The sequence below is a fragment of the Apteryx rowi genome, unplaced genomic scaffold, assembly GCF_003343035.1.
Source record: "Apteryx rowi isolate R43461 unplaced genomic scaffold, aptRow1 scaffold_101, whole genome shotgun sequence".
NCBI classification, from domain to species: domain Eukaryota; kingdom Metazoa; phylum Chordata; class Aves; order Apterygiformes; family Apterygidae; genus Apteryx; species Apteryx rowi.
Genome location: NW_020447209.1, coordinates 1,868,719 through 1,895,720, shown reverse-complemented (window position 1 = coordinate 1,895,720; position 27,002 = coordinate 1,868,719). Strand labels below are relative to the sequence as shown.

At 39.5% G+C, this 27,002-nt stretch overlaps 1 protein-coding gene across 1 annotated transcript in view; it reads right to left on the bottom strand.

Moving 5' to 3' along the window:
* The window catches only part of TENM4 (teneurin transmembrane protein 4), a 348,330-nt gene that overhangs the window by 155,739 nt on the left and 165,589 nt on the right, over nt 1-27,002 (bottom strand). The window contains exons 7-9 of the mRNA XM_026063905.1: nt 25,532-25,746; nt 19,820-20,030; nt 1,266-1,367 (exon numbers count right to left, since the gene is read on the bottom strand). Coding sequence (XP_025919690.1) covers nt 1,266-1,367; nt 19,820-20,030; nt 25,532-25,746 — 528 coding nt within the window. The remainder of the gene's footprint in view (nt 1-1,265; nt 1,368-19,819; nt 20,031-25,531; nt 25,747-27,002) is intronic.

Below are 27,002 nucleotides of genomic sequence, written 5' to 3'. Positions count from 1 at the left end.
CTTTTGTCTCCAGACCTACAGCTCTGTAAAGGAGCTTGGAAATGCAAACCAACTGTAAGGAAATGCAACCCAAGTGTAACCTGACTCAGCAGGAAGTTTGACATAACAGCTCTCAGAGATGCAGGTTGTCACATTCATCTTACCGGGCCGTGAACTCTGAAACACCTCAGGGYTTCAGCCCGGACCACACTGCCTCAGCGGAGAACTCCCTGTGTGGGGGGGTGTGCAGCTGTCCTTACCTCTTGGCCAGGCTACAGTGATGTGACCCAAGGCCTCACAAGGCCACTGCTGGGGTGGAGGGCGAGAGGAAGTGGGGTTGGATAGAGTTTAGCTCTCTCTTTTGGGAAGAAGCCCAGCCTGCTTTCAGACAAAGAAGCAATGGACCAGGGTGAAGGCCTGACCTGTTGCCTTAACAAAGCTTCTTGTGTGGGCACTAACATTTACACMCCCCCCTTATATTTATGAATCTACATTTAGTTTGTTGAACTGTTTCAGCCAAAAAGGACCCAGAAAAAGGTTGGAGCACTGCATTTGGGCATTTTCCATATGCAAAGTTTTGACTTCTCAGTCTGAAACATGTTCTTACTAAATGTACTCCAATTTGTTTTTTAAATGTTTAAATAACCTAAAAATTTTGGGTCAAGTGAAATATCTTCCAAAATGATTTATTAAAAATATTTTCATTTAAGCAGAAAAATATACTGTTTGTTGGGGTCAGCCTCCTTCACAAGTCATCCCAATGTTTTCACTTTTGGCCAGAGTATCCAGTTTCTCCTGCCATTACTCCATTCCTAGCCTGACTCTAACCTGGCTCGCTCCCCACAGTGAGGCTGTTAACGATCATGCATAGCTGAGGCAAACTTGCAAAGCTTGCAGCAACAAAAAGGTACTTAAGGGTTCTACCGTTAGTGTCTTAGAATAAACCAGCATTATAAGATCCCACCGCACGCTGACAGAGTGGTCTGCTAAACAAGCAATAGTGCAACATTTTTAAGTAACATTTGATAAAGCCAGTCCCAGACAGAAAGCTCCCAACGTGAGGATTTGCCTGTCCATACGGCGCCAGGGCTTTGTGTTGCCAAGGTCACAGCAATCATGGCAAGTAAGAAACGAATCCACAGATCCAATCCAGCTCCATTCTCCTGGAGCATCCTCAGTCTGGGTAAGRTGTACTTTGCAAAAGCCACAAGCATGACTATAGCTTCCACAAAGAAAGATATTAACCAAAAAGGAGGGGGAAGGTTTAATCAAGTATAAATTCCTACCTCTGCCACAGTCAGGGCCCAGAAAGCCAAGGAAGCAATGGCAAGTCCCAGACACGCAGTCTCCATTCCCATAGCAATTACTGGGACAATTATCCACTGATTCTGGAAGAGAAAAGAGAATTCAGATACTTCTTCAGGCCAGAAAACACCTCTGAGTTTGGAAGGTCTCTGGATGGCAGAAGAGCTGAAACCTCAAAGCAATTGCTGCACTTGGGACTGAAAGCGTTACTCCGAACTCCACTAACTGGAGCTCATCCATTTACACCAATGGAAGTTCAAGCCCAACACATTAGCGTGAAGTGACTGCAAATCCTATGACTAAAACTGCAGCTGCTCAGCACCCAGGCGTCTTCACKGAGTATCTGAAAACTTCCCAATGTGTTTTCTCCCCGCTTATTTTTCTGACCATTTTCCCTTTTGGAATTTATTGGAGAGAAGGAATACAAGCAGTTCTCATGCAGAACATGTACCTTTGGTCCTATTTTGTAGGCTTGGGTAAGTGAACTTGGGGCACTGAGCAGACTTGATCTAAGACAGAACTTTTCCCCTATGAAGTTCACTGAACAAAGGCTCTTGGTTCATCCTATCTGCCTGTTGTTGAGGAATTATTTTGAATTGTATGCTTTCTTGTTTGTCTATCATGCTAACAGTCAAAAGTGCTGAGGATAATATTATATCTTGGTGGAACAGGTATGGTACTATTCCACACTTTTTTCTGTCTATAGTTATCATCTTAAATTCCCTGACTTTGGCAAAAACACTGGCTATTCATCTTCTAAGGAAAGCTAACAGGCAAGCAAAATGATATCTAACACTTTTATCTTGTTTTGAGGGCAACTCAGAATATTGGGGCTAAAACTTATCATTCATAAAGGAAGCACATGATTTAGTAAAGATCATTTTTCAAAAAGAGAATGAAAATCTCTGTACTTTCTTGACTAAAGTGTGAGCGAAGGTTGAGTAAATGTGAGAGGGGCTTGGAAAGATGATGGAATACTATGGTTCATTCCAGACTATGATTTCTCATTTTCTTGGAATAAAATGTGTATCAGATTAAAACTCAGTTCAGTTATACAGGAGGGGCACCAGTAGTACATCTGTCCTAGAGAGGGATGGAAATCTTGGCCATGTGAATAATGACCCCACTTTCATAGAATTTCTTCATTTCAGACCTTGTTGTAATAAAGGTATTTGTAAACTTCCTACTGGTATAAATAAGCAAAAACAGCTGCAAGAGGAATGTGTAGATTAGCTTCTAAACATGAATGAAAGGAAGCGTATTTCTGAAGAGGTGTTCTTTGAGTGACAGCGGTATCTGAAGGCCATTTTAAAGGACGTGGTATAATTTAATTATTCAAGAAGGGCAACATCAGTTTTAAATAATAAAAGCAGTTCCAGGCATTTATGTTTTAAGTCTTGACATAAGACTTGTCACAATCAGACAGCTCTATGCAGCAGGTGAGGTACAAGAAAGTGCTGTCAGCTTTCTAACACTTAAGTTCTAATGTTAAGCAGATAGTCACTTTGCAGTATATGGAAATACAATCACAGCATGTAGTCAACACTGTGAGCTTGATTTGCCATCGTTATTCCGATCAAACAGCAGGCACTCTTCCTAGAATAATGAAATAGCAACTCAGGCCTTGTGCATTTTTACTGATTTTCAAGTATAGTAACTCTCAYTTRATAGCAGGTATACACATGAATCTGTCCTCCTGTAAATGAAAACCTTAGCCTGTATATAGAAGAGATTCAGAACTTTGTTCATGATGTCTTAATTTCACTGCTGCAAAAACAAAAGAAAATAATCTTTCTTTATGCTTTTTTTCTTTAAGCACTTTGTCTTGTTTCCCAGAAATATATGCAGAAATACTTAGAAAAAAAATGTTACTTACTAATGCACATATACATACTTACACATATAAGTAACATATAGAATGTGAACACTGTGAAAGAAGATAATAAGAAAGGCAAACATTTAACAGCTCCTTTTGTTGAAAGGGTCATTTCTTTTCCTCTGTTGCTCCTATCCTCAGTACAAGCCTATGCTTCCTCCTCTTGTGCTGGCTCTGACATTTGTCAGACCTTTCAATGAGTTGGTAAAGCTTATAAAGATGACAAAAAATTAATGCAGCAGAGAAAAAAAGTGAATCACTTTCTACTGGCATTTACAGTCTACTATCATTTTCTCATTGAACATTGGGAGCAGAAGGAGCAGGGCCATGTTATTCAGCAACTGTGCAGTACTTAGACATCTCATGAAACCTCACCTTCATGCTATCATTCTAGGTCGGAGTCTGCAGGCTGTAGCATCACTGAGTAGAGATTACATATGCCTGACCTTTGAAGTCAATGGAAATACATATGTCAGTGCTTTAATGCAGGACAAACTCCTAGTGTCATGACAAAACCTATGGTATAATGAAAAGGCCAGTTTTTTTCAAACTATTGCTTTACAGGACTAAATAGAGTTCTTGAAGAGAKGTAAAATATCCTTACAACATTCTTGGTATATTTATGTAAAATAATAAATGGTATTTGCCTAAAATAATAAAAAACAAGCAACATCTGAAAAGCAATGTAGCATCAAACATTGCAGATGTTCAGAACTGTAATAATTCACCACATCAGCTAAAGGGCAATCTTTGTTCCTGGAAATAATATTTTGCATTTATAGTGCGTCTCAGCTGATGTACTCAGTTGCCTTATGACTAGGTGAGCAAGATTCAGCACACCAATTAGGTGTCCACTGTAGAGTAAACTGAGCGGATCACACTGACTATACTGACTAGGTATAACGGGACCTAGAGGCTCAGAGTGACCACAGAAATGAAGCATACCTATGTTTAGGCACCTAAACTTTTCTGAACCTTAGGCTGATTCCACCTGATGATTCTCACCCCATTGGTGCCTCTTCTCCTCCCCTGACTAGTTCAGATGTAGATATTGCCATCAAAGACAATACCATAGGCAAGACTATATTTAGTCAGACGGATCCCATCCGCTCTGACAGACGCTACTGTGTGACAAAAAATACTCATGGAGATTTAGTTGTTCATCTACAGATCTTTCAATTTACATTGCAAAAGGCAACAATATACACACATATTACATTTCATATATTAGACACTGTCTCCTCAATCTTGATTTCCCAGAATATTCTTTGTGAGTGTGCCCTAAGTGCATTATACCTTATTATGGACATGCAACTCAAGAGGAATAAAAGAACAGTTGAATAAAACCCATTATACCTTCTCCACTGAAGCATTTCAGTAGCTTTTAATTGTGTCCTGACTGCCCTATACTATTGAAAATAGAGTGGGCCCTTATCCCTTCATCCTACTTAACTGCTTTCTTTGGTGCTTTTTTTTTTTCTATTATAGCTGAAAGTAACATTTCTAACATGCTCTAATTTCACTCACTTTGCCCTGGAATAACCTTATTGAAAGAAACAAGAGGAAGTGAAGAGGAAAAGAAACTCTTCCCCCCAGTGGCTGGTGCCACCTACCATTTTTTAGCAGTAAAGAATAGAGACTTGCCTAGTGTGACTCAGGGCAATTAAGGTCTCTGCACACTTCAAAAAGCTCTTCTCTACTGAGAAAATTCTGAGAAGCAATGAAGATGCATGGAGTATATCATTGTCCCAAAGCCGCTACAACACAGCTGAAAAAGTGTTTCCATATAGCAGGCGTTAAGTGAAGTGGAGCTAGTTTCTCACTAACTCCAGAGCTAATAAGAACAAACAAGGCTTGGGATYAGGCTTGTGACCAACAAGTCTAAGAGTTGTCTATGCCATTCTCAGCATGGTCTTATTTCTCTTCTCAGGAATGATCTCAAACTGGACCTTCCTTTTACTTTGAACATCGCAGGCATCAGCACACCATTACTCACTTAAGACTTCTAACGAAAACCTCCAGCTTCATCACAGGACTGAATATAGTTTCAGTGGTCACAGATGGTGCCAGCTGGAGAGCTGACCTGATTTTCGTGCTTTCTGGAATGTACACATGCACACAAAAAGGCATGCATACTGCTCTAATATCTAACTTTCAAATTAAACAGGAGGCGATAGGTGACTGGTATAAGGAATTAGGGAGTAGAGATGGGGGACCTTAAAGAGTATGAAGAAGCAAATGAACAAATTAGCACATCTCTCACAGAAGCAAGGACTTAGTCAAAATATTATTTTATAGGGCTAGAAGATAGAAGAGATTAAACTCTTAAGCTCCAGGAAGCCCTTAAATTAGCGGCACAAAGCAACTATCTAAAAAAAGCTTTGTCCTTTAAGTATGTACATAGTCAACATTGCTACATGGATGACAAACTSTCATTCAACAAATAAAAACAGGCCACTGTAGCTATGGCTAGGTTCTAGTTTCCATTCTAAAACTTATTCTGGGAGTTGTTATGTGTAATTATAAGGATACTTTCCAATACATACACAATTGCATATGGTAATTTATGAATAATGCCATGGGAACTGCTTTAGAGAATCCTCACAATGTTTTGTTGTTTTTCTTTTTTTAATTGTTAAAGTTCCCTTTGAGACCACGGACAATTCGTTTTTAGAAATAGATATATGGTCTCTCTCTGTTTTCAATCTGACTCCCACAGTTTTCTCTCGGGTTCCAAATCTCTGAAGTGATCTGATTGACACCAGCTGGTAAGGGCAAAGATTATTAGTTGGAGGGTCAGCCAGTGAATGATGCATGATACTATCATATGGTTTTGCTATAGTGGCCAAAGAGAACATTGAAAATGTTGCTTCCTAGCCACCTTCCAATGACAAATGGCAGCGGGAGCAAACTTCCTGAAAGCAAACAACTCACACGGGGGACAGACTAGCAAAACTTAGGATGGTGTGGCTTCAAATGGAGATTGCAGAAGCTTGCGTATGGAAGCAATTGTCCTGCCAGCTTCAAAATCTAATTAGCAACTGAAAAAACAAGTCATTTCCTGAATAAACATTGTAAACATGCAGCTCTCCTCTGAGAGAAGGAGTAAATGACATAATGAGATGCACTGCCTGCAGATCCACATTGTCTCATTTTGGAGGACAACACAGAAATGTCGTGTCTGAGGCAGCAGGTATTCCCTATCCAAGTCCAACCCACCTCACTTAGGAAAAGGAGAAKGATGTACAAAAGTGCTTTCAGATTAATAAAAATAAGAGATGGAAAACATCCAGTACGTTGAAAAGCCAAGACTTCTGCAAGAGCAAAGAAAAAAAAAAAGGTGCTTCCTACACAAGAGCTTTAATTATCAAACCAAAAAAGAAACCAGATTGTGTGCTGGAGTAAATTTGCTTTACTTCATGCACCACATTGACTTGTACCTGCTGAAGATACTTCAGGATTTTTATCATTTCTCTCAGGGGACTTTTTTGAGTATGAACAATCTTACAGCTGGTAGATTTTGTGGGAAACTCRGCAGAAATTTTCATCCCACTGCTTGTTTTCCCAATGCAATCGTTCCCTACCCTGAGAGAAGCTATAAACTGGTATGATCCTGACCATACCATAATAAGACTTCACACTACACTATCTTTCATTTAAGAATATCACTGAGTTCAATAGGAAATTGCTAACTGTTACCATTCCCATTTTTTAGTCTGGGAATCTGAGGCATAAGCAAATACACCATTTACTTGATATCATAAATGGGCTCATGTGACAGAGACAAAGCTCCCAGGCYGACGGTCTGCTCAGGGGATCACTTTGCTGCTGACAAAAAGCCCCGTGAAAGCCAACTCCGCTGTGGTGAGCGCTATAAAGATCTGYCAGTCTGGCTTACAATTACCTACATAAATTACCTTTATTCAGATGAAATACAATAAATGTATTAAGGAGATAGAAAAATTATTAGACTCTTGATAGACTTTTCTTTTAGATAATTAACATGTTCGCTGGTCAGCAGTACAGCTACTTGAACTGTATTTCCGCCTTATTTATTTACAATGCAACATTCAGCTTAATAGCTTGTTTCTATATCTTTGGGCCAGAGGCCAAGGCAGATGTCTGCCTGACACCAAATCCTATTAGAAGCTGCAGTAACACAATTGTGTGTTAAAGCTAAATATTTTATAGCTTACACTTGCCACCAAGCATCATCATTCCCTGGGCATTTAAAGTCAACTATCTACTGGCAATGAAAAACTAGTTATCTAGCTGGCAATTGAAGGCAGTAGCTTTCCTGGGAGTTAATAAGCACCAGGACTGCTTTCTAAGAACTGATTAAATGCCATTCAATGTAGTGTCATTGTATGAATTCAAATGTAACTATCTCCTTCGACAACCTGAACGAGTTGTTCTGGAACTGGCAGTGTTTGGTATCAGATACATGTAGGAATAACACTACATTAGAACGGTTATGATTTAATGAATCAATGCTGATACTGGTGGCTTCTGTAATGAAGGTGCAATGAATACCAAATTTGTTTTACAGATGAGAAAATCAAATGCAGGAAGTGAGATGCCAAGAAAAGAACAAGTTCTAGGTATCCTTGCTCTTTGTCCTCTTCATCAACTAGTAGTCCAATCCACCTCCACAGAAGAAATGGCCTCAAAATCTTTTGTTCTGTGGAGACTAGAAGATAAATTAAATACTAAGCTAATGTGACCAACCTTCAGAAGAAAAGGTGCTCTCTAAAGGTGTCTCCCTGGGGTTTGGCAGATGTGGCAATTTACTTCAGGCTCAGCACGGCAACAGTATGGCTTCCAGACTGCCTGGAAGCTGGCAGAGGAAGCTCGTATTTACCAAGTGGCAGGCAGAGCCTCTTTGGGCTTGCCTGCAAAGACTATCCTTGGGAGGTTGTTGGCTAGGCTTCTCATGAAGCAGTACCACTGGAAGCTTAAGGAGGCTGCTCAACAACAACTATAAAACAGGGTGAACACAGAGCAATTAGAATAACTAAGTCTTTGTATCATGTGCAGCAGAACCCAGCTTAAAACTCACACTTTCTCATCTTCACCATTATAAAGTGAGAGGGTCTRTCCATGCTTGTGGACAATCTTTCCACAAGCATCCTCCAAATCTAGTCCAGTTTTGTCACGTATACTGATTGGCATAATAAAAGATTCTACCCTTTCCTTACAAGCTTTGATCCTCTGCAAGCACAGATGCATTAATCAAAAAAAGTAAGTAAATAAAATAAACTCAATTTCTGGTTGTAAAACAAGTACTTWGAGGAGAAATATTTTATGCATGAAATAAATACATATATTTATTGTCATACAGAGTATTGTTCCTGACTGTCCATTGGCCTATTCTCTGTCTAGTCTCGTTTCACTGCCCAAAGAGGATGCTTTGCAGTGAGAGACTGAGCGCACATGGAACAGGGCAGAAGGTCGTTAGACTCCATGGTTCATATCTAACCTTGAAATCCTCTGTGCTAGTCACGTCAATGGGGCCATAAGGAGCGTGTGGCAGCCTGCTCACCCTACAACGAATTGCACCCCTTGGGAAAGTGAAGGGACACCCTACTCTGTGCTGCTGCACCAGAGCTGGCAACTTTAGCAAGCCACATACTCCCCTCGCCTTTCTTAGACCTAGTGTTTGTATGGGATAAAGTTGTCACCAACAAGCTCATTCCAATAATGGCTTTCTTTCACAAGAGCGCTTATTGTCACCTCCCTAATTACATTAGCAGTAATTTTAATAGGAAGTTAGGTAGTAGAACACGAAAGGCAAAGAAGATTCTGAAGCTCTGTGAACACAAGCTAGCATTTAATTTACTTCTCAGTTGCCGAGCTTGCAGTCTTGTTTATTTTTCAGAGAAATGATGCTTTTCGATWGAATTTCACTGCAGGGTAGGTAGGATTCTGTGTCTAGAGAACTGTCACCTGCTCTTGTAATTGTGATAACAATGCCAAGAGAAACGTGGAGGTGAGAGGGGATAAAACAGGTTTCAGATAACTTTAAACATCAGACTTGACATTTTGAGGGGGGAAAAAAAGACTCTAGAGACAAAGGAAATACGGAAATGCTGGGCTCTTGCTCCTCCTCTTCCTTTCCCAGCTGAAGTTTGAAAGGACTGATTCATTTTTATGGTACATCCTCACCTGCTGAGATTTCGATTTTTCTGCTTCATTTGTGTTTTATAAGGCTTTTACTTTTCTAGCTCAAGTAATCCACACCTGGCAGCCAGGGATGTGAAAGTCTTGACAGCATCATGGAAACTCAGTCATTATTTCTGAGTGCTCTTTCACAGTTTCTTCTTCTGTAGGGCACCTAGTGTGATGCCGATATTGCTAATGCCACTTGATGGTTTGCCAGATTTTGATATTTTCTTTTTTTTTCTGAAGGCTGGGAGGTCTGTTTTAATTAAAGATCCATGCATATAACCCTGTTTTGCTCTCATATCCCAGTGAAACTCTAACCTTCACATGCAGGTATCAGGATGCTAAATTAGGAAAAGGGCAACAGGCAGGCAGTCCTTTAAATAACTCCTTAAATCACTCTTGACTCTGGAAAGTCAGAGTGAAGTACAATAACCATAGCATCCAATTGCATGTTATTCTCACCCACTCTTTATCTGTAAGGGCTATGAAAAAAGCCATTTGTAATAGCAGACACCCCAGATCCCCATCAATGTATTCACAGCATATACCTGCTCAAGCCAGCAGCGACTCCACAGTCTGGATAATTTTAACAGGTGATGGTGAAGCACAAAAAGTTTGTCATTTGTGTTCAGTTTGGGTCGCTTATTGAAACTATCCAGCGCTGCTGAGTTTGCCAGATTTGCAATACCACATGTGAGCATGCTCTCCCTTGTGATATTTGTACTTTTGCTTCTAGCCCTGGCTTGACATATCTACCCAGGTACTCAAATGGCTCTCATCACAATAGCATCGGTCTTCCTCACAGTATTTCAAGCACATTCGATTTCAAACCCAGCTGGAAATACTACAGAAATAGCTTTTTGGGCAATATTTTTGAACTTCTGTTCTACACCCAGCCAGAAACTGAGACTAAGTGGGAACAGTTTGGGGAGTAAATAAAGAAGAGACCAAGCCCAATCATTTCAGAAGTATAAACCACATTTGGCCTGAATTTGGTTGGCCTACAAGAGAGCTTTATCGCACTGGCTCACTCCTTTCTCTCACTGTTTTCATTTTAAGAAGAAATCTTTCTAGTGCAGAGTGCCTGATAATCTAAAGCTATAAGCGGGTTGAAAGCACAAGGTGTAATGGGATTTCAAAAGCACTTGGGCACTGGTCTATGTATACTRCCATTTAAGTTAATGATAAAATCTCCATTGACTTCACTGGGACCAGAATGAAAGCAACTTTTAGAAAATCCTGCTAATGTACTTCTGTTGTTCATAGGGATATAGAGGGAACACTGTTTTCTTCCCTGAGATGTGAGCAAAGCTAAAAGCATGAAAGGCCTAAGAAATACAGTTCTTAAGCAGTCTTATGTTGAGCATCTGAAAAAAAMCTCTTGTTCAAAATCACTTGAAACGTGATCATGAGTTAGAAGTCAATTGGGAAAAGCTTTCAGTGAATGATTTGAAACAAAGAGTAGCCCTTGGGCTGAAGTCTTCTTCTTCCTCCTTCTAAGATACACCTTTCGAGCATGCTAACACTTTAGCCCTGATGACTACTACACGGCAAGACTGTGGAGGTCTAGACAAACGCCTTGAGAATGTTTCCCTTTCTTTTTTTCTTTTTTTTTTTTTTGCAACTGGAATATTTTTAAGCCTGAATTTTGCTCCAGTAAATGAAACTCTCATATGCCCAATTTGCCCAAGGGACTGCAAAGATTTTTTTTTGTTCCTTCCCAATCTCATAAATTGTTACAAACTAATACAGGAAACAACAATTATTCAGCCTTCAGGGTTCAACTTCTGGAACTGCACTAGCAAGTAGGAAGTTACTTCATGTTCAGTCCATTACAATTTCTATTCTGGTAGCTTGGGGCAAGGCTAAAGTTGGCTTTGAGTTTCATTTTAAATGATGTAAGTTGGTGTATTCTAGGGAAAAAAARGCAAACTTCTTATATTCACACACACAGGATCTCAAATGTGATCTGATTCAGTCAAACAAATGCCATAAAAACTTGGCAGTATTATCATTTTAGGTGCATTAAAATTTAAGCTTCATTTTACATAAGTCTTTAGCAAATATATCAAGCCTGATAAATAAGGATATGTTAGCTGGAATGGCTGATGCCTGGAGTCCAGTTACACTGCCAAAAGATAGGTGCCTGCTAGATGCTACAGATATGCCCTCAAGCATTTTGCCTGRTCTCCAGCTACTCCAGAAAGGCATGAGTGTCCCCGAGGCTCTACAACAGATCTGCCATCCCCATAGAGACATCCTAGATCCCCTAGGACATCCCAGATGGCACTAGATGCTCGCGCTTTAGGCAGCTGAGTTGAGCCCTCAGTGGTCTTAGAGCAGGGCCAGAGAAAAAGCAGAACTCGTGGCTCTGTTTCTGCCTCCAGCTGACTGGCTGTGCAAACCTGGTCAAATCATGCCACTTCTCAGAGTCTCCAGCAGCCCCTCTAGAAATCAGTTTAACATAATTTATTTAGCTCTCATTCTGAGACTGTTGTAGCACTTAGATAAAGAAAGCAGTCACACATTAAATACACAGAACAGCTGTTATCATGTAAAAAGTCAACATATGCCAGGCATTAATGTACAGACTATATGTCCTCACTCCCCCACCCCTGCACAAAACGGGAGACTGGTCTAGTAACTCTGGAGGTGTTGATGTTTTTGGCTTCTACTATGTCATGTGGTTAATTAACCGCATGCAAGTACATACATTATGGGTACCGCTTAAACACAGCATTTAGAAAATTAAGTCTTCAAAACTCTATTGTTCTAGCACAGAAAGGGTTCTCCTTTTGTTTGCCAAAGTGGACAAGTAACTCTCAGCACCTTATTTCTGTGCTTTAGCAGGAGAGCATTCATGGMGAGAAAAGTCTGTACAGAGCTGTTCTAGCAGCCCAGTAATATGACACAGGAATAAAACAAGCTGTGCTTACATTAGCCTGCAGTCTGGGGTGCACGGAAAGAGCTATATACAAAAGTGCAGAAACGAAAACCATATGTAGTGTTTTACACATTTCTCCAGAAACCTTCAGATCACACTAGAAGCTGTGTCATTAAGGCAGAATTCTGCTGTTCTGAAAAAATGAACTGAAAAAAAAAAAAGAGACAGAAATAATAGAAAGAAAGAAAAAGGCTTTAACTTTAGTATTAAATAAACCTTTTCTTGACCCTAAAACTGAAGTAATTACCCCAATCAATAAACCTTTTGTACCAGCTCTGTCAGATCAAGAGAACTTGCCTGTCTGCAAACAGCACAGTGACAAGCAAGTTCAAGGCTACCAGCCCATGTAAGTACACATGTAGGCACAGCTTTTCAAAGACACAAATCTACCTTCCTTTTTTTTCCTTCTGTTTAAACTGTGATCAAAAACAGACAAAATCTGGATCATTAAAGGCATTCAGACATCTAACTTCTGAATGAATACTCGCTGGCATCTAAATATCTTTACAAACATGGCTTCGTTTCTTTTGTGCAATAATGTAAATGTAAATATGTGTCTGCTTTTCTGTCTATTTTTCCACCCAAATTATCACCTGTAATCATAAGACCTATTGGAAGATGAGTACACATATACACACAACAACAACAACAACAAAAACAAGAYGAAGCTTAAGTGTAATGTTAAATGAATTACTCTATCTCTGGTTTAAAACTTATCTAGCTTTACACACTATAATTTTCTACTACTAGTCTAGTTTTTTCTCTCAAAGCATCAATGAAGAGATACACTGTATATGGAAACAGCAGCTGTGGAAGTTGTTACAGCCAAGTTTCTGACCTTTACAGGCTTCTTATTATTTAATTATCTTTGAGACGTGTCCCTGATTTCCCCTTTATTAGAGATGCCTTAAGTCTTCAACTGAAAAATCCTGAAATAATAATTTTGCCTRCCGTTACGGCTTGGGAAGCAGGGTTGTTACGTAAGAATTGTTTTAGACACTTGCAGAGAGAAAAAAAAGGTCACCACAAATAACATCTAGATTTGAAAAGACTGGCCTGACTTCAGGTTTTTTGGAAGGGCTGCGGCATTTYGCAGAGGGACTGCTGCGCCACAGGGGCAGATGTTAGACATGAGGTCGGGCAGCCCCCCGCCAACCTGCACGGTTCAGCTGCAAGGCCAAACATGTCCTTCCCCTTTCGCTTTCTTTGAGGAACTCCAGCCAAATGGCGGGAGGAAAACTGTCTGCAAACATTGCTGACTGAAGCTGAAAGGGATTTAAGAACCTGGAACAATGCTYGATCTGTTAGGAGCGGTGCGAAAGGGCAGGCAGCGAGATAAGCTCTGACGCGGGGACACGCTGAGCCCCTCGGCTCGCTTCAGGGGGGAATGAGACAGTTCAYCAGTTTTGGGGATTGGGACATAGGTGGAAAGATTTAGGCAGCACTGATAAAGTTACTGTTGAGCCCGAGCTGCTGCACTTTTACAGCGCATATCGCTACCCATATAAAAGCATAATCACTGTGTCATTGGGGAGAGCAAACAAAAACCTGTGGCCGTGGGGAGTACAGACTGATGTGAAAAGTGTGAGCAYCTTCCCACATCCCTTCTTCCATTTCCAGATTCAGGCTCAGGCCACGTTTGCTTTTTATTAAGCTCCATAAAGCAAACAGACTGGATTTACACATAGCCTGGATGAAAAACTGGCATCACACCAAACACACTATTAAACTTTTTTGGTGAGGGGAATTCTTCCAGCTCATAGAAAACTCAGATGGAGGCAGTTCACCCCCCATCTCCATCTCCTAAGGAAACGTCCTACCTATCAGGCTGGCCTGGGTTTGGCTAGATGGGGCTGTCGCTCTCCTATCCTCTTGCCACCCTTCTGCATGGAATAATTCAACTCTCACCAGAGGACCTTAAGTCCTGTGGCCAGCTGGCTGTTTTGTGGAAGACACTTTTCAATGCTGCAGCATAACCTGAACCTACTCTGTGGGTAAACATAAGTTTTCAATCAAGCAGAGCTGTCAACCTAATGTCTTTCATGAGACCAAATTCACAAGGAAAAAAGTCTTAACCAGATGGATGCGCAGATACACACAAAAACAAACACAGGATGCTGTCTGGGGATCAGCAGCAGAGGTGATGGAATCTGGGAGGCACATTCCTGCATTACGCAAAGGAAGATCACAGCCTGGCAGGAACTCATAAAGGACCTTTTTGTCTCCTAGCTCAACTGAGTGACTCTTTCTTCTCTAAATATTACCTGACTAAAACCTGCTATCTTTGCCACACTCAGGAAAGCTGGGTAAGAGCTGACTGAAACCAAACAGCAGGAAACAAAGCATCAGAAAAGGGGTGGCTGCAACAAGAGGGTAATCAAAAAAGGCATTGACCATCTGATGGAGTGTCTGTCAGGCAAGGGCTTGCACCGGGACACAGACAGCTGAAGGCAAAAAACTATTTGCGGAGCATGCAAAGCTCTGCTGTTATTTTGCCAGAGAGAGATCAAAAACATCAAAAGTGAAGTTGTGATTTTCCTCCCCACTGTGCTTCTCATATGTCACTATTTTTCTTTTCTTCTGCAGAACAAGCAGAAGGAAAGAGTTTTGCATCTGGGAAGGAAGAGGCTGTTAATGAATTATCTGAAGACGGGTACCACAAGGTGGAAGTGCTGAGAAGTCCCTCTGTGATTCAAGGTAGTGGATAAGATGACCATAATCATGCAATAGGGAAGAACAACGCTCTTAGTAACTGAACACTTCCATGGAGCTGCAGGAGCCCAATTAACATGTAAAGGGTCCTGATTCAGCAAAATACTTGCTAAACTTTCAGCATGTGCTAAGTGTTTTGCTGGACAAAGTCTAAGGACAAGTTTAGGCTAAGGCAGTTGATGGACATTAAATCCACTTTTCCTCATTCAGCGTACTGAAGATCTACTTGCACATGGGGAGTTAAATCAAGTAACTCAGGCATTAAGGAGCTAAAATAAAAAGTAAGCCAGAACAGATCACAGCTCATGTTAGCCTGCACAGTCTCCTGACTCCCCAGTATTTACATGAAGCCAATTTAGACTTTCCCAGACATTAGCAAAGCCAGTGTAAATAACTTTAATGGCTTTGAGACTGTAAGTGGATCACACTTATGCATCCCCTCTGAATTGGAAGTTGAGACAGTGTAAGTTAGTGTACACACAGGCAGCGAACGTAAGGGAAGCAAATCTGAGTTGCTCAGACTCTTCCTCTTCCCTTGGTTAAGAACAAGCTAAACACTTAGGCATTTTCCCTCAGGGATAAATAAGAATCATTCACGTCACTTCTCACAAAACTTCTGCACTCAGGAGAGTTCCCAGTCCCATGCTTGCCTCTGTGCCCAATAATTTCTTCTCTTGTCCCCAAGTTCAGCCCTACTGTGAAGCACTCCTCTATGGGTATCCTTCTTGTGTGTGAACTGCTATGCCAGGGATTGTATGGGCGTTGGTTGCATTTTAGGCTATTGCAGGAAGGGAGCTTGCCTTTTGATGTACATTGTAAAGTGCTGTATGTGCTGGCAGGCCCTTATAAATAACACCACCAGCTCACTTTGTACTTTGATGGAGGAAAGTACTTACGGGTAGTTTTCTTTACGGATGGTGGAGGGGGCAGGAGGAACAACGGTCCTTTCTTAAACTTAAGCACTGTCTCTTGCAGAAGATAAAAGCCATATAAAACCTTGCATCCTACCATGGTTGTTCTACATGTGCTTCCTGTCGCTTGTTGGGTGACAAGCTGGTAAACAGAGACGCTCTCCTCTCACAGACAGATGATTTCTCTTTTCCTTTTGATTTCTTTGTGGCCCTGCACAGCCAGGCTTTCCTGAGCTCAGCGGTAGCAGCTGCTGGAATACTCTTTCTCTGACTCCATAGATGCTGTTTTCAGGCTCTCAGATGTTCCTTACCTCTACTGAGCAATTTTTTGGCCAACATCTCTGTCTCAGATGTGCTGATTCCAGCTCTTCCTCAGCCTACTATTTTGTTCCACTTATACCAGATTGCTCTGAATAAATCACTGCTATCAGGCAGAGGTGAATCCACAAGGCACTTTTCAGAGGAGTGCTTCTATTAGAAATTTCAAAAAGTGCCACCAATGTCATTTACAAGAAGGTTAATTTATTATTGAGAGACCATCATCTTCCATTCCTTTATAATGTCTTGCATTGTAATTCAGAGGAATGGGATAGAAAAATGTTATTAAATACTGAAAACTTTCCTAGAATAACCTTTTTCTCCCTCCACCTGAATTGCCAGTATTAGGCAAAAGTATAAGCTTTCTCAGGCATTATGATGCCATATTTTCTCTAGGTTTACATGCAATGGCATGTAACAGGCACACATTTTGACACACCTAACTCTTTAATGATGATGGTTCCACATCCTTTCAGAAAACAGGCTAAACTGCCATCTTGCCCTCAAAATCAGTGCTAATGTTCCTGAGTGGATTCAGTTATAGCTCTATAGGATTACAAAACAGGATGATGGACAGTCTCACAGTTTATGAAATGAAATGTGCTATCAAACTGGGAATAGAGTTTTTTTTTTCCATTTTGCTCCAGTTTCCCCCAGAATAATAGAAGGCACAATCATTCCAGACAAGCACTGCACAGTAATTGTAGTTGATGTTGTCGTACAGAGCAAATGGCCTACAATGATTTTACTGCTCTGAAAAATTCAGCCTGTTGGAACACAGCAGATAAACTTGGCAAAATCAGTATCCTCTCCATTCAATACTTTTATTGCTGAAGTAAAGGCTGTAGTGTTTTACTCAGGTGAGTCCTTTCCTCACTCCCAGGGGAGTTTTGCCTGAGGAACGCCTACAGAATTTGTACTTATCATTGTTATCCCCATTATCAATTTGGTGCTTTCCACTATTAAGCGTAATTATTAATTAATGCTTCATGCTTTTTCCCAGCAGTTCAATCACCCTCACGGCATCTTTGGGGAAATGTCATTCTCCTCAGTTTTACATGGTGAGCAGTTGAAGTGTGAGCTTGTGCTGGGTCAGAATTAGCACATCAGTCAGAATCCAGTTCTGAACAGGCTGCTGGTCCTTCTCAGATCACCGGATCCTACTTCTTCCTGTTATACTGCTGTAAGTATACCTACAGCTGTATCTTTCAAATGCACTTTCACTGCAAGCATTAAGTCGTTGCAATAATAAAGGGAGATTTTTCTATGTGCTCCTGCCACAGAAATCAAATGCAACGGCAACTTGCCTCTGACAGTCAACACAACTCCTGCACAGCTTCCTCACCCTGCACAGATCTAAGGGTCCCATCATGTGTGACTTGACTTATTTGTTTGGCACTGCAATTTTACACTCTGGTTCATAAACACCATGTCAAGTTGCTGTATCCTCTTGACTCTGGCACCAACAAAAATTATAACACTACAGTACTATAGTATTTATAGCTTTAAAATGTAGCAACTGTGTCTTGTCAGACCTCATGAATACAGTAGAAAGGTTCTGAAGCAATACAATGTCTTTACACAGAAACCTGCCTTGAGTTTTTTTAAACAAGCTGTTGAAAACAAGACTGTAGAGAAAGGTACTAACTAGTTACAGCTATTACATAGCACTTTTTTAAAGGCTACACTTTTATGGCCAAATTCTAGTCAAGAAGCCACATCTTCACATCTAAAATTCTTACTCATCTGAACTGAGTTTCAAAATGAGTAGCTTGTGCCTAAACAGTTTTTCCTGTGCACTGTTGCTTTGTGTCGTTATAAAGCTGCAAAAGTGAGCAAAAGTGATTCCCATGTATGGGACAAAGCTCTCTCTCGCAAYATAGCAAAAGAAAACTTCCTAGTACTGAAAGACAGTATGATTCAAGGTGAGCGATGGATGCATGATGGACTGTTCGGCTTGTCACATGGCCAGTGTCCTAAAGACAGTCTAAAATGTGTCTCACCCACACCATTCCTCCAGTGATCAAACACAAGTTCAGAATGTTCTGCTTTTTTTTTCCTGTGTTAGTGCAATGAGACTGGGATAAAACTCTAGATACAACTTCCTTTGTTGTTTTGTCCTACACTGCTCCTTTCCTCGAAAAGAACAGTGACTGGTGACTATGCTTTAAAAATATTTTCCACTGTGAGAGCTTCACTGATTTCATGAACTGGAAAATTTTAAACTGGAGAAATTTCTAGAGCAGAAAAAAAAAAACAGTCACTGTCAGAAGGTCACTTGGGGGTTCTTTTGGGCGATCGATAAAAGTAAAAACTCAACTCCCAACACCGCTAAAGCAAATTAAATGAAAGTAAATCCACATTCTATAGAGCAAGCCTTCTATTTCGTTAGCTAACATGCAATTATTTCTGTTGTTTAATTGTGAACATCATTTAACATGTGAAGTTCCAGGTTTTAAATTTAACACAGAGTATTATGGCAGTGTTTCATCTTGTGCATTAGATAAACTTTAGTGCTGAAATTGAATATTGGAATCTTAATGACTTTGCTTTAATAAGACCTAAACTTTTAATTAACCTGCCAAGACAAATAACAGCCCATAGCTCTTAGGTAACTATTGCAGACAGCTGAGACTCAACACCAGTGCCTCTTTTTGGAGAGGGATTAATGGCAGCTTTGGAATGAGCCTGCTTTTTTCAGCAAAGAGAAAAAGCCCATTAAACAATCACTGTGGCTAGAAGAAAGCTGAGTGCTAGTTTTATGGAGCAATCTTTGAATTACAACTGAATGAATTTGGGGATATGGACAGGTTCAGCAGGTCAGTCAAATCTAAACTTAAGTATTATTGAGTCTGAAGCAGATTCTGAGGAATGGCTGAATGTAAACAGGAGACTGGGGCTTGTTCATGGAGTGTGATATTCACAGGGCGGAGGAAGATTATCCAGCATGCTGTGCTGCCAGGGAGCCCACCGACAGCATCCCGTCCTCCTCAGAGAATAATAAATCGGTGCCTGTGCGCTGAACTGGCAGAGCACTTTACCGTCACAGCAACTAAAAGATCTGTAGAGTTAATTCACACTTGTTAAAAAAATCTCAGCTTCTTTCTGTCAGAAAGGAGCTGTTACTGTGTTTCTTACTACTAAGGCTTGTAGCGCTCTTTACAAGGCTGGAGTTTAACCCCAGTACTCTGCCTGAACTCCAGGTTGGGTAATTCTGATGGTGCTCAAAGGCTCGTTCAGATAGGACTGCCACATTAAACTGTTGCATGGTGCATGCTGTGTGCTGTTAAACTATTCTTATACCTCTACTCCACAAAGAAAAAAAAAGCTAAATAAAAAGAAGATCAAAGGAAGAGAATGAAGCAGGGAAGTTCAAGCCTGTAATCCATCTCTGGTACTGGGTGCAATCTGGTTCTGGATATAGTTATTAAAAAGGCCTATAAAATACTTATGAGCTATTTAAGGCCTAACAGTATTTAGACTGTTTTTAAATACATCCTCTACAAGCATTGTCTCCAAAAACACACAAAGTTGCCATGCAATTTGAGTATGTGCGTTAATAGCTTGCCTCAAGCCAGACAGTTTAGGACTAATACAGGAAATCCTTACCAATAGCAGTAGTAAGGAAAGAAACCACTTCTGATTCCTTGCCATCATTGTAGAAGGCCAAATGCCATATTCCTGAATCCAAATACTGGATAAACCCTGTCTCATGGCTGGACAATGGCACAAAAGTTCTGTGTTGCCGCTGAGGTCCTTCTAGGCTTCTTGCCTCCTGCGTCAGTAGACGTCTTCCGTCAAGGAGCTCAACAAAGTCAAACTGAAACATAAAAAAAAGAATGATTTTCCATGTGTGTTCCAAGATCACTCTCTTGCTTTGGGTGTGTTTTATGAGGAAGATGGACATACTTTGCATCAAGTGTTAGAAATGTGCATTTACACAAGCATCCTAAACAGGATTTTCTCTGGCAACTCAAGCATGTTCTTGGACCACTGGCAAGTAACCGTTTTGGAAATAGCTAGCATATAAATGTATTTGTCTGTAATTACATGAATCAAGAAATCATCTTTATTTAGAATGGGATTTGGGCATATTGACCCTAGTGATGTGCTTTTGTTTTGTAGAAACACAGGCAGAAAAAACTGATGTCCAGGGAATTTGACATGTCTAAATTGCACTGTAAGTATGTTGATAAAAAGAAGCTACTCAAAAGCTTATTTGGCAGCTTATTTGTGTCTTAGATAATAAGGAAAATAGACCTAAAAAAAAATTATCTAGCTGGATTGTTTGCTAGAATTGCTTTCGGTTATCAAAAAAAAAAAAAAAAAAAAGATAAGCTGGATTTGCAAGTAAATTCTGGTAGAGGTTTGGCAGAACAGCTTTGCTTAGCCAGCAAGGATTTTATCTTAAATTATTAGCAAAAGTGGTATAAAGATCCTAGAAGACAGAGATAGAAAATAGATAAAGTAATGTATAAAAGTCCCATTTAGGGGGTTACCTCTTTGACATTTTCCCCCAAAGGATATATATATWTTTTTTTTGCTGGGCTATATTCAGGTGAACAATTGCTTTGATTTTGCTGTTAGAATTATTAACACCTCTTGTTTCCTGTTGATGTAAGACAGTGACTTTCTGCAGTAACTGTATTTTGTCTGGTAATATATGAATGTGACAGGTCAGATACAAGCCTAGCAGACATCACAAATGTGAAGTGAGCCTTATCTAATCTGAGTCTCATCGTGTGGTTAGGTGGACTAGTCAAGAACAGAACAYGTTGTGAGCAGAACCTAGCAGTCAGAGCACATCCTAACTTAAAGCCTTTACTTGTTTTTGCCTATCTCATCTAGTTGGTCAAATAAGCTTGTATTTTTTGGCAGGAAGGAGGATGACAGGGATAAAGAAACAGCAACACTTATAACTACTTGTGCCAGTAGATACTGCTGCACTAATTGGATGCACATGTTGGCTGAGTGAGGCAACAAAATTTAGGTTCCTAATCCCTCTTGACTTTACTGTAACAAAATTTGGGTGCTTCTTTTATATTACTAAGTTGTCTGAGATATAGTCTTTAAAGTCCGCCAAGATAAGGACTTAATGACATTTGCTTCCCTCTTTGCAATCATTACTAAGTTAAAAGAAATAAGAAGTGTTTACTTTCAACAATTTTTGAGAAATAAGCTATATGTGACCTAGTCTGCACATGAAATAAAAAAAGATTGTCCCAAGAGTTCTTACTGTACTTTTAATTATGTAGATATATGAAATAAGTTTTGAGCCTTGCTGTAAAATTTTGCTTTATTTCAGTATATAGATCATTTGCATTTGGTACTGATATTGGAGATTAAGTGCTGAAGTGTCTTTTGAGAAAGTAAAAGATAGCACAGCTGTGCAGGACATCCTTGTAAGGGTATCCATCCAAGTTAGCTTGTCAGAGACAGACATAACTAAGTTCCTCTTTTGGATAAATATAATGCTACTGTGTTTTTAAGTTTAAAAAGATAGAAGCAAGAGGTTGTTTTGAATGACACTGTGAGCTAGACCCACTCCGAAGATGAGCTATTGCCTAGACTGATTACTAGTCAGTTCTCGGTGTGGGACTGACTGACACAGCTGGCAACGTGGTGGGAGGAGGACATCACGGTGTTGTCTGGCTGATAGGAATTTCCCATTGGGGTTGAGTCCAACTGAGGAACACACTGGCCAGGTGTACTGAAGAAGTTAAAACTGATGAAAGCAAAATTTACGTATTTCCATTTCTATTTTGGAGCATCACAGAGCAAACTGACTGTGTTTTTAAAAGCATATTAAAGGAACAGATAACTGCAAAGTTCATCTCATAAAGTGTTGACACATGCATGGTAACTTGAATTAGTTCTCTAGAACTACTGGATAGTCAGCTAAAGAAACAGGCACTTCTAGAATGCAATCCGTCTCATCCTAAAGTTGACATTGAAAAAATGTCTAATGGATCATACCCTAATAGCATCTATTTTGCACTACATATAAGATGTAGATGTTTAAAGCTTAGTGGGATGAAAATGATTCCAAGGCTCTCAGCTACAGCAAGCTGCCGTTGTTACAGTCCAGTCTGGATTAGGCTTTCCAGGGGGTTCCTGACAAATGTAAGAGTTTATTTTGATAAATATAAACGGGCTAGTGCTTTGGATGTTAATGACTTTGCAAAGTTACTATTTTACATAGTTGCAAATATGAAYTGAACTGCAAATGAATTATGTTCTATTACATTTTTAATACATTCAGAGATTTTTAATATGCAATTAGAGTTATTGTAAGCAAGGAAATTGTTGATAAAATACCATGTTAATCAATTTAAATTGTATAAGTGGAGAAATACCTCCCAAAAGCTGTGGTGGCCAATCCCTAGAACTTATGATTTAACAAAATTTGGCTTAGGTTAAAAAGAGTCTTAAAGAATGATTTGATATAGGAAGATTAAAATTAACATACCGTAAGAAAATTGCTTAAATTTTATTATAATTTATTGAGAAGAATTAGAAGAAATGCTTTTAGTTACCACTAAATTATTTTAGGCTTTTACAGTTTCTATTTTTAAGACTACAGAAATTTGGAGCTTGTACTTTCTTCCKTCTTATTAGTGTCCACGGTTGCCAGCAACCTTGAGTGGATGACAAATCACCGCAGACAGAGAAAGACTCCCAAGGAGAACCTGGAATAGTTTGTTGTTTCAGCATGGATAAATATGACTTTTAATGTTTTACCAAATTCAGGAATATGTGCTAAGGGTCTATTGCTTGGGGAACAGCTGAAAGTTCCTCAAAGAGGATAGACTATGTTAAAGCCAACATCACAGAAGGCAGATTTTTTAAACCAATACAGATGAAAATCTTACTGTCAGCTAGAATTTTACTACCACCATTGACTGGATAGGCTGGGAAAAAGATTGACCCTTTATTAAATTCTTCCAAGGAGGACACTCAATCATTGCACAAAGCATAAACTTCCCCAAAGTGTTGTTTATGAAATTCCTTACAAAATTTGGAAAAATAAAACTCATTTGGTAGATTTATGGGGAGCAGCAGATACTCTGGAATAGGCAGAAGAGAAAAGATGAAACTTGCATAAAATACATTAACTATGAGACTGGTTTACCTTTTCAGCGTAGAAGTTAGGTTACTTTTTTAATAAGTCCAAAGAAAATTAATAAGCTATGGTGAGATTAAATGCTAAGGATTAAACAATATAAAAATATACAGAAGACCAGTGTTTTAACTGACAGCATTTTTTTTTAATCATAAGTTTAGGAAAATATATCATTTCAAAACTAAATTAAATATTAACAAGTAATATATTGATATTGCTTAAACAACTGCAGTTTTATTATAATATTTCTTCTGAACAGGGTGAATTTTGGGGCAGGTTTCTATTATTCCAGCATGACTTTTATTGTTTGAATAAAAATACCCCTCTAGTCATTTTTGATGATGTTTTGGTCCACATGCTGATTTTTTTATATACCTGGCAGTTCTAAATTTGTAGCTACATAAAAAGCAGCATTTACAAGGACTACATGCAAGTGCATTGCCTCCTTCAGCATGTACTTTTGACAAAGATGCTCCACATTCCCCATATAACTTCTTATTCACAGCTGAAGCCTCAACTGGTATATTACTGTGCCATTTTAAATGGGAAAGGTCCAGATAAATTTTGATAAATCACTCAGGATATTGCAACAAAAACTAGGCTAAAAGAAAAGCAATGGTGAAATCAGTGTATGCTTCCTAAATGTTCAAAACATTACCATGGTTGTGTGGAATGCCCCACTACCATTTAAACATTTTGCTTCAGGTTCAATAGACTTTCACAAAGTTTAGGTGTTAAATTTTACCATTAATTTGTTATTTATACAATTGAAATTATTCCTGTTATAACCCTTTTCCTATAACAGAAATTGCTAATAATAAACAGGCAGCGTTAACACAGACTTCTGACCTACAATTATTATTATTGTTGTGACCAAGATTTAACTTTCTTATTTAAATAATACAGGAGGCTTACTTTTTAAATGTCTGAATTTCCCCTTTAAGAGAGACTGATTAAAAGTGGGTAATAACAGCAATAACTATTGTGTCACTGAATTTATGACCTGCTGATCCTACTGAATTGCTTTAATTCTGCAGAAAAGCAGGCAGAGAAAGTGTAGATTTATGATATCTCCTTGACATAAATAAGTTGTAGGTGTGTTGAGGGGTAGAAAATACCATATTACCTGCATATTACCCAGAAAGGTTTCTATAAACATATTTGCTTGCCAAAAAAGAAAATAAGGACAGGATATTTCTATAAATCTCAAATATTTGTGTTGGTTGCTAGATTTTTCAGTTGTTAATGGAGGGAAAGGGTAAGTTAAAGCAGCAATATAACTCTGGTAATAATTTGATAACTTGCTGATGTAAGCTGGAGCAAGATGCTTTGCATTGCCAATGAGAGTTATACCCTAATGTATTAATCAATCTGGTGAAGAGCAGCTTAGAAAATGAAAATAGAAAGTAGAGAAAATAATGTACAACAGCCTCATTTAAGGGGATGATTCTTTGGAGCTTTCCCCAGAAAGTGATTTCTTGATAGAGCTTTTGACAAGCTGTGTCAAGAAAAACAACAGCTTTCATTTTAGTACTAAAGAATAATAACTATTTCTTGATTTCTGCTTCAGTAAGCCAGTGGCTTTCTGTAAAAACTTGATTTTGTTTGGTTATACACCAGTTATTGGGCCCTGGCCAATCTCAGCCTAATCTGACAGTCAACAGGCATAATGTGAAGAGTCGACTCAAGGCATTTCAGCACAGAAGACAACACTGAATCTTGCTCCCGTGAGGGCGAGAGCCTGGGGTCTTGCAGCTCTTATCATGAAGGGGAAAGGGAGAGTCTGAAAGAGGGGACAGGCCAGAGCTGGACTGSATGACTTCAGAGCAGATGCTTTTGCTGTAGTTTCAGGGACCCTGTCACTACATGGCACACAGGTCGGTGAAGGTGGTTTCACATGCTGCTGGGAGCAACCAGCTAATTTCCTCAGTGACTGCCAAGCCACAGAAGACCTTTTTTCCCCCTGGCAGCTTGCTGCCTTAGGCAATTGCCTGGTTTKTCTGTGCTTAGAGTCCACCAGGTTAATGTGTGAATATCTTGCAACTGTCATTTGATTATCTTTCTCTGGAATATATGACCTTTAATATCTTGCAAGCACGTGGTGAATTCTTGAGACAGATAGCTGAAATAAAAATAATAAACCGTAAGAACATAAATTCTAAGATAGCTATTGCTTCATTGAAATAAGGTCCCATTACCTGTGTATGTGACGGTGGAAGGCCTTTTCTGCCATAGATGCCCACCAGAGCAGCCTTTCCTAAAGACACATTGAATTTCAGATGCACTGGGTGGTCGATGAACACCTGAGATCTCCAAAAGATACCAGGAGGGATCTTCTGTGTGGCTCTTCTGCCAACATCAATTTCTCCAGAGTCTATAAAACTGTCTTCTGGAAAGAAACTACTGGGCTTTCCTGCCAAAATACAGGAAGAAAAATCTTGGATTAGCCTTAGATCCTAAAAGTAATCCAGTCATACTGGTATCTCTAGCAGTGATCTTGAGAAACAGTCTATTATTGTCCTGAAGTCTTCAGAATACTTTGTGTACCAAATCCTTACGATTATGGGAGAAAAACTGGCTGGGTTATTCCTGATGTCAGTAACTCTTTTGTTTGGAAACAGGAATATGGGAAAAGAAACCTGGAGAAAAATACCCCTTTGTTTAAATCATAACACCAGAACTTCTGTAATTACATTCAGACGATAAAAATAAATCATGTTACATTATATCATAAATTAATATATGCTCAGTTATGGAGAAGACGTTATTACATTAGCAAAAAGAGAAGTGAAGTAATTGTGAAGTAGACGTGTCACAAAATGGAATGGTAGTGGGGATAACAGCAGTATGAATGATGCCTAGCTGGAGAAAGGAAAATATTTCTCCATTAAATTAATGCTTGGCAGTGGTAACAATATTTGAGATTCATTCATCAGTCCAAAAAAGGCTGAATAAAATGGGACTGAGAGGAAAAGATGAAGGAAGTCATATCCTGCACTTAAGTAATATCTACTAAGAAACTTGAGCGGTTTTAATTAGGTTTCAGTACAATCTGTAAAGGGTGTTATGATCATCAATCCTCTTTTAGCAAACAAGGAAAAGGAAGCATCTGTTTCTTAAAACTATCACCAAGTCTGAGTGATGGCAAATAGTGCATGCCATAACATCTCACGGTGTCACCAGGGAGCTCAGTATCCCTGGAAAACACTTCTGAGGAATTCCAGGTTAGACATCCGTACACTGGAAGTTCTCAAAATTGGCGGCCTCCTTGAAAAATCTGGACCCAAAGGAAGCCCAGAGAACAAGGGGCAGAATGAAAAATAAAATCCCAGAACGCTGACTTTTAAGTCTTTGCGATAATCAGTGGCCACACAGGTTCACCTGAAGTGAATAGAGAAGATGAAGGTGGCAACTGCTTAGCAATAGCCTTTAAAATAGCTTTTATTTAAGCACATTTCTACTTGAAAAGCATGCAGTAGTGCCACCTGAAAGATTTTGGCCTCAGTAAGGAGAACATCATGTGGACCATCAAGGACTGTATTTATTAATTTGGGAAATTCAAATCAATCTTATCTCATCTTTGTGCCATTATGGCTCAGTACTGTATGTTTCATAGATCAAGCAATTCTAACAAAATGAGAAAGAAACTTTCAGGAACATACAGTCTTT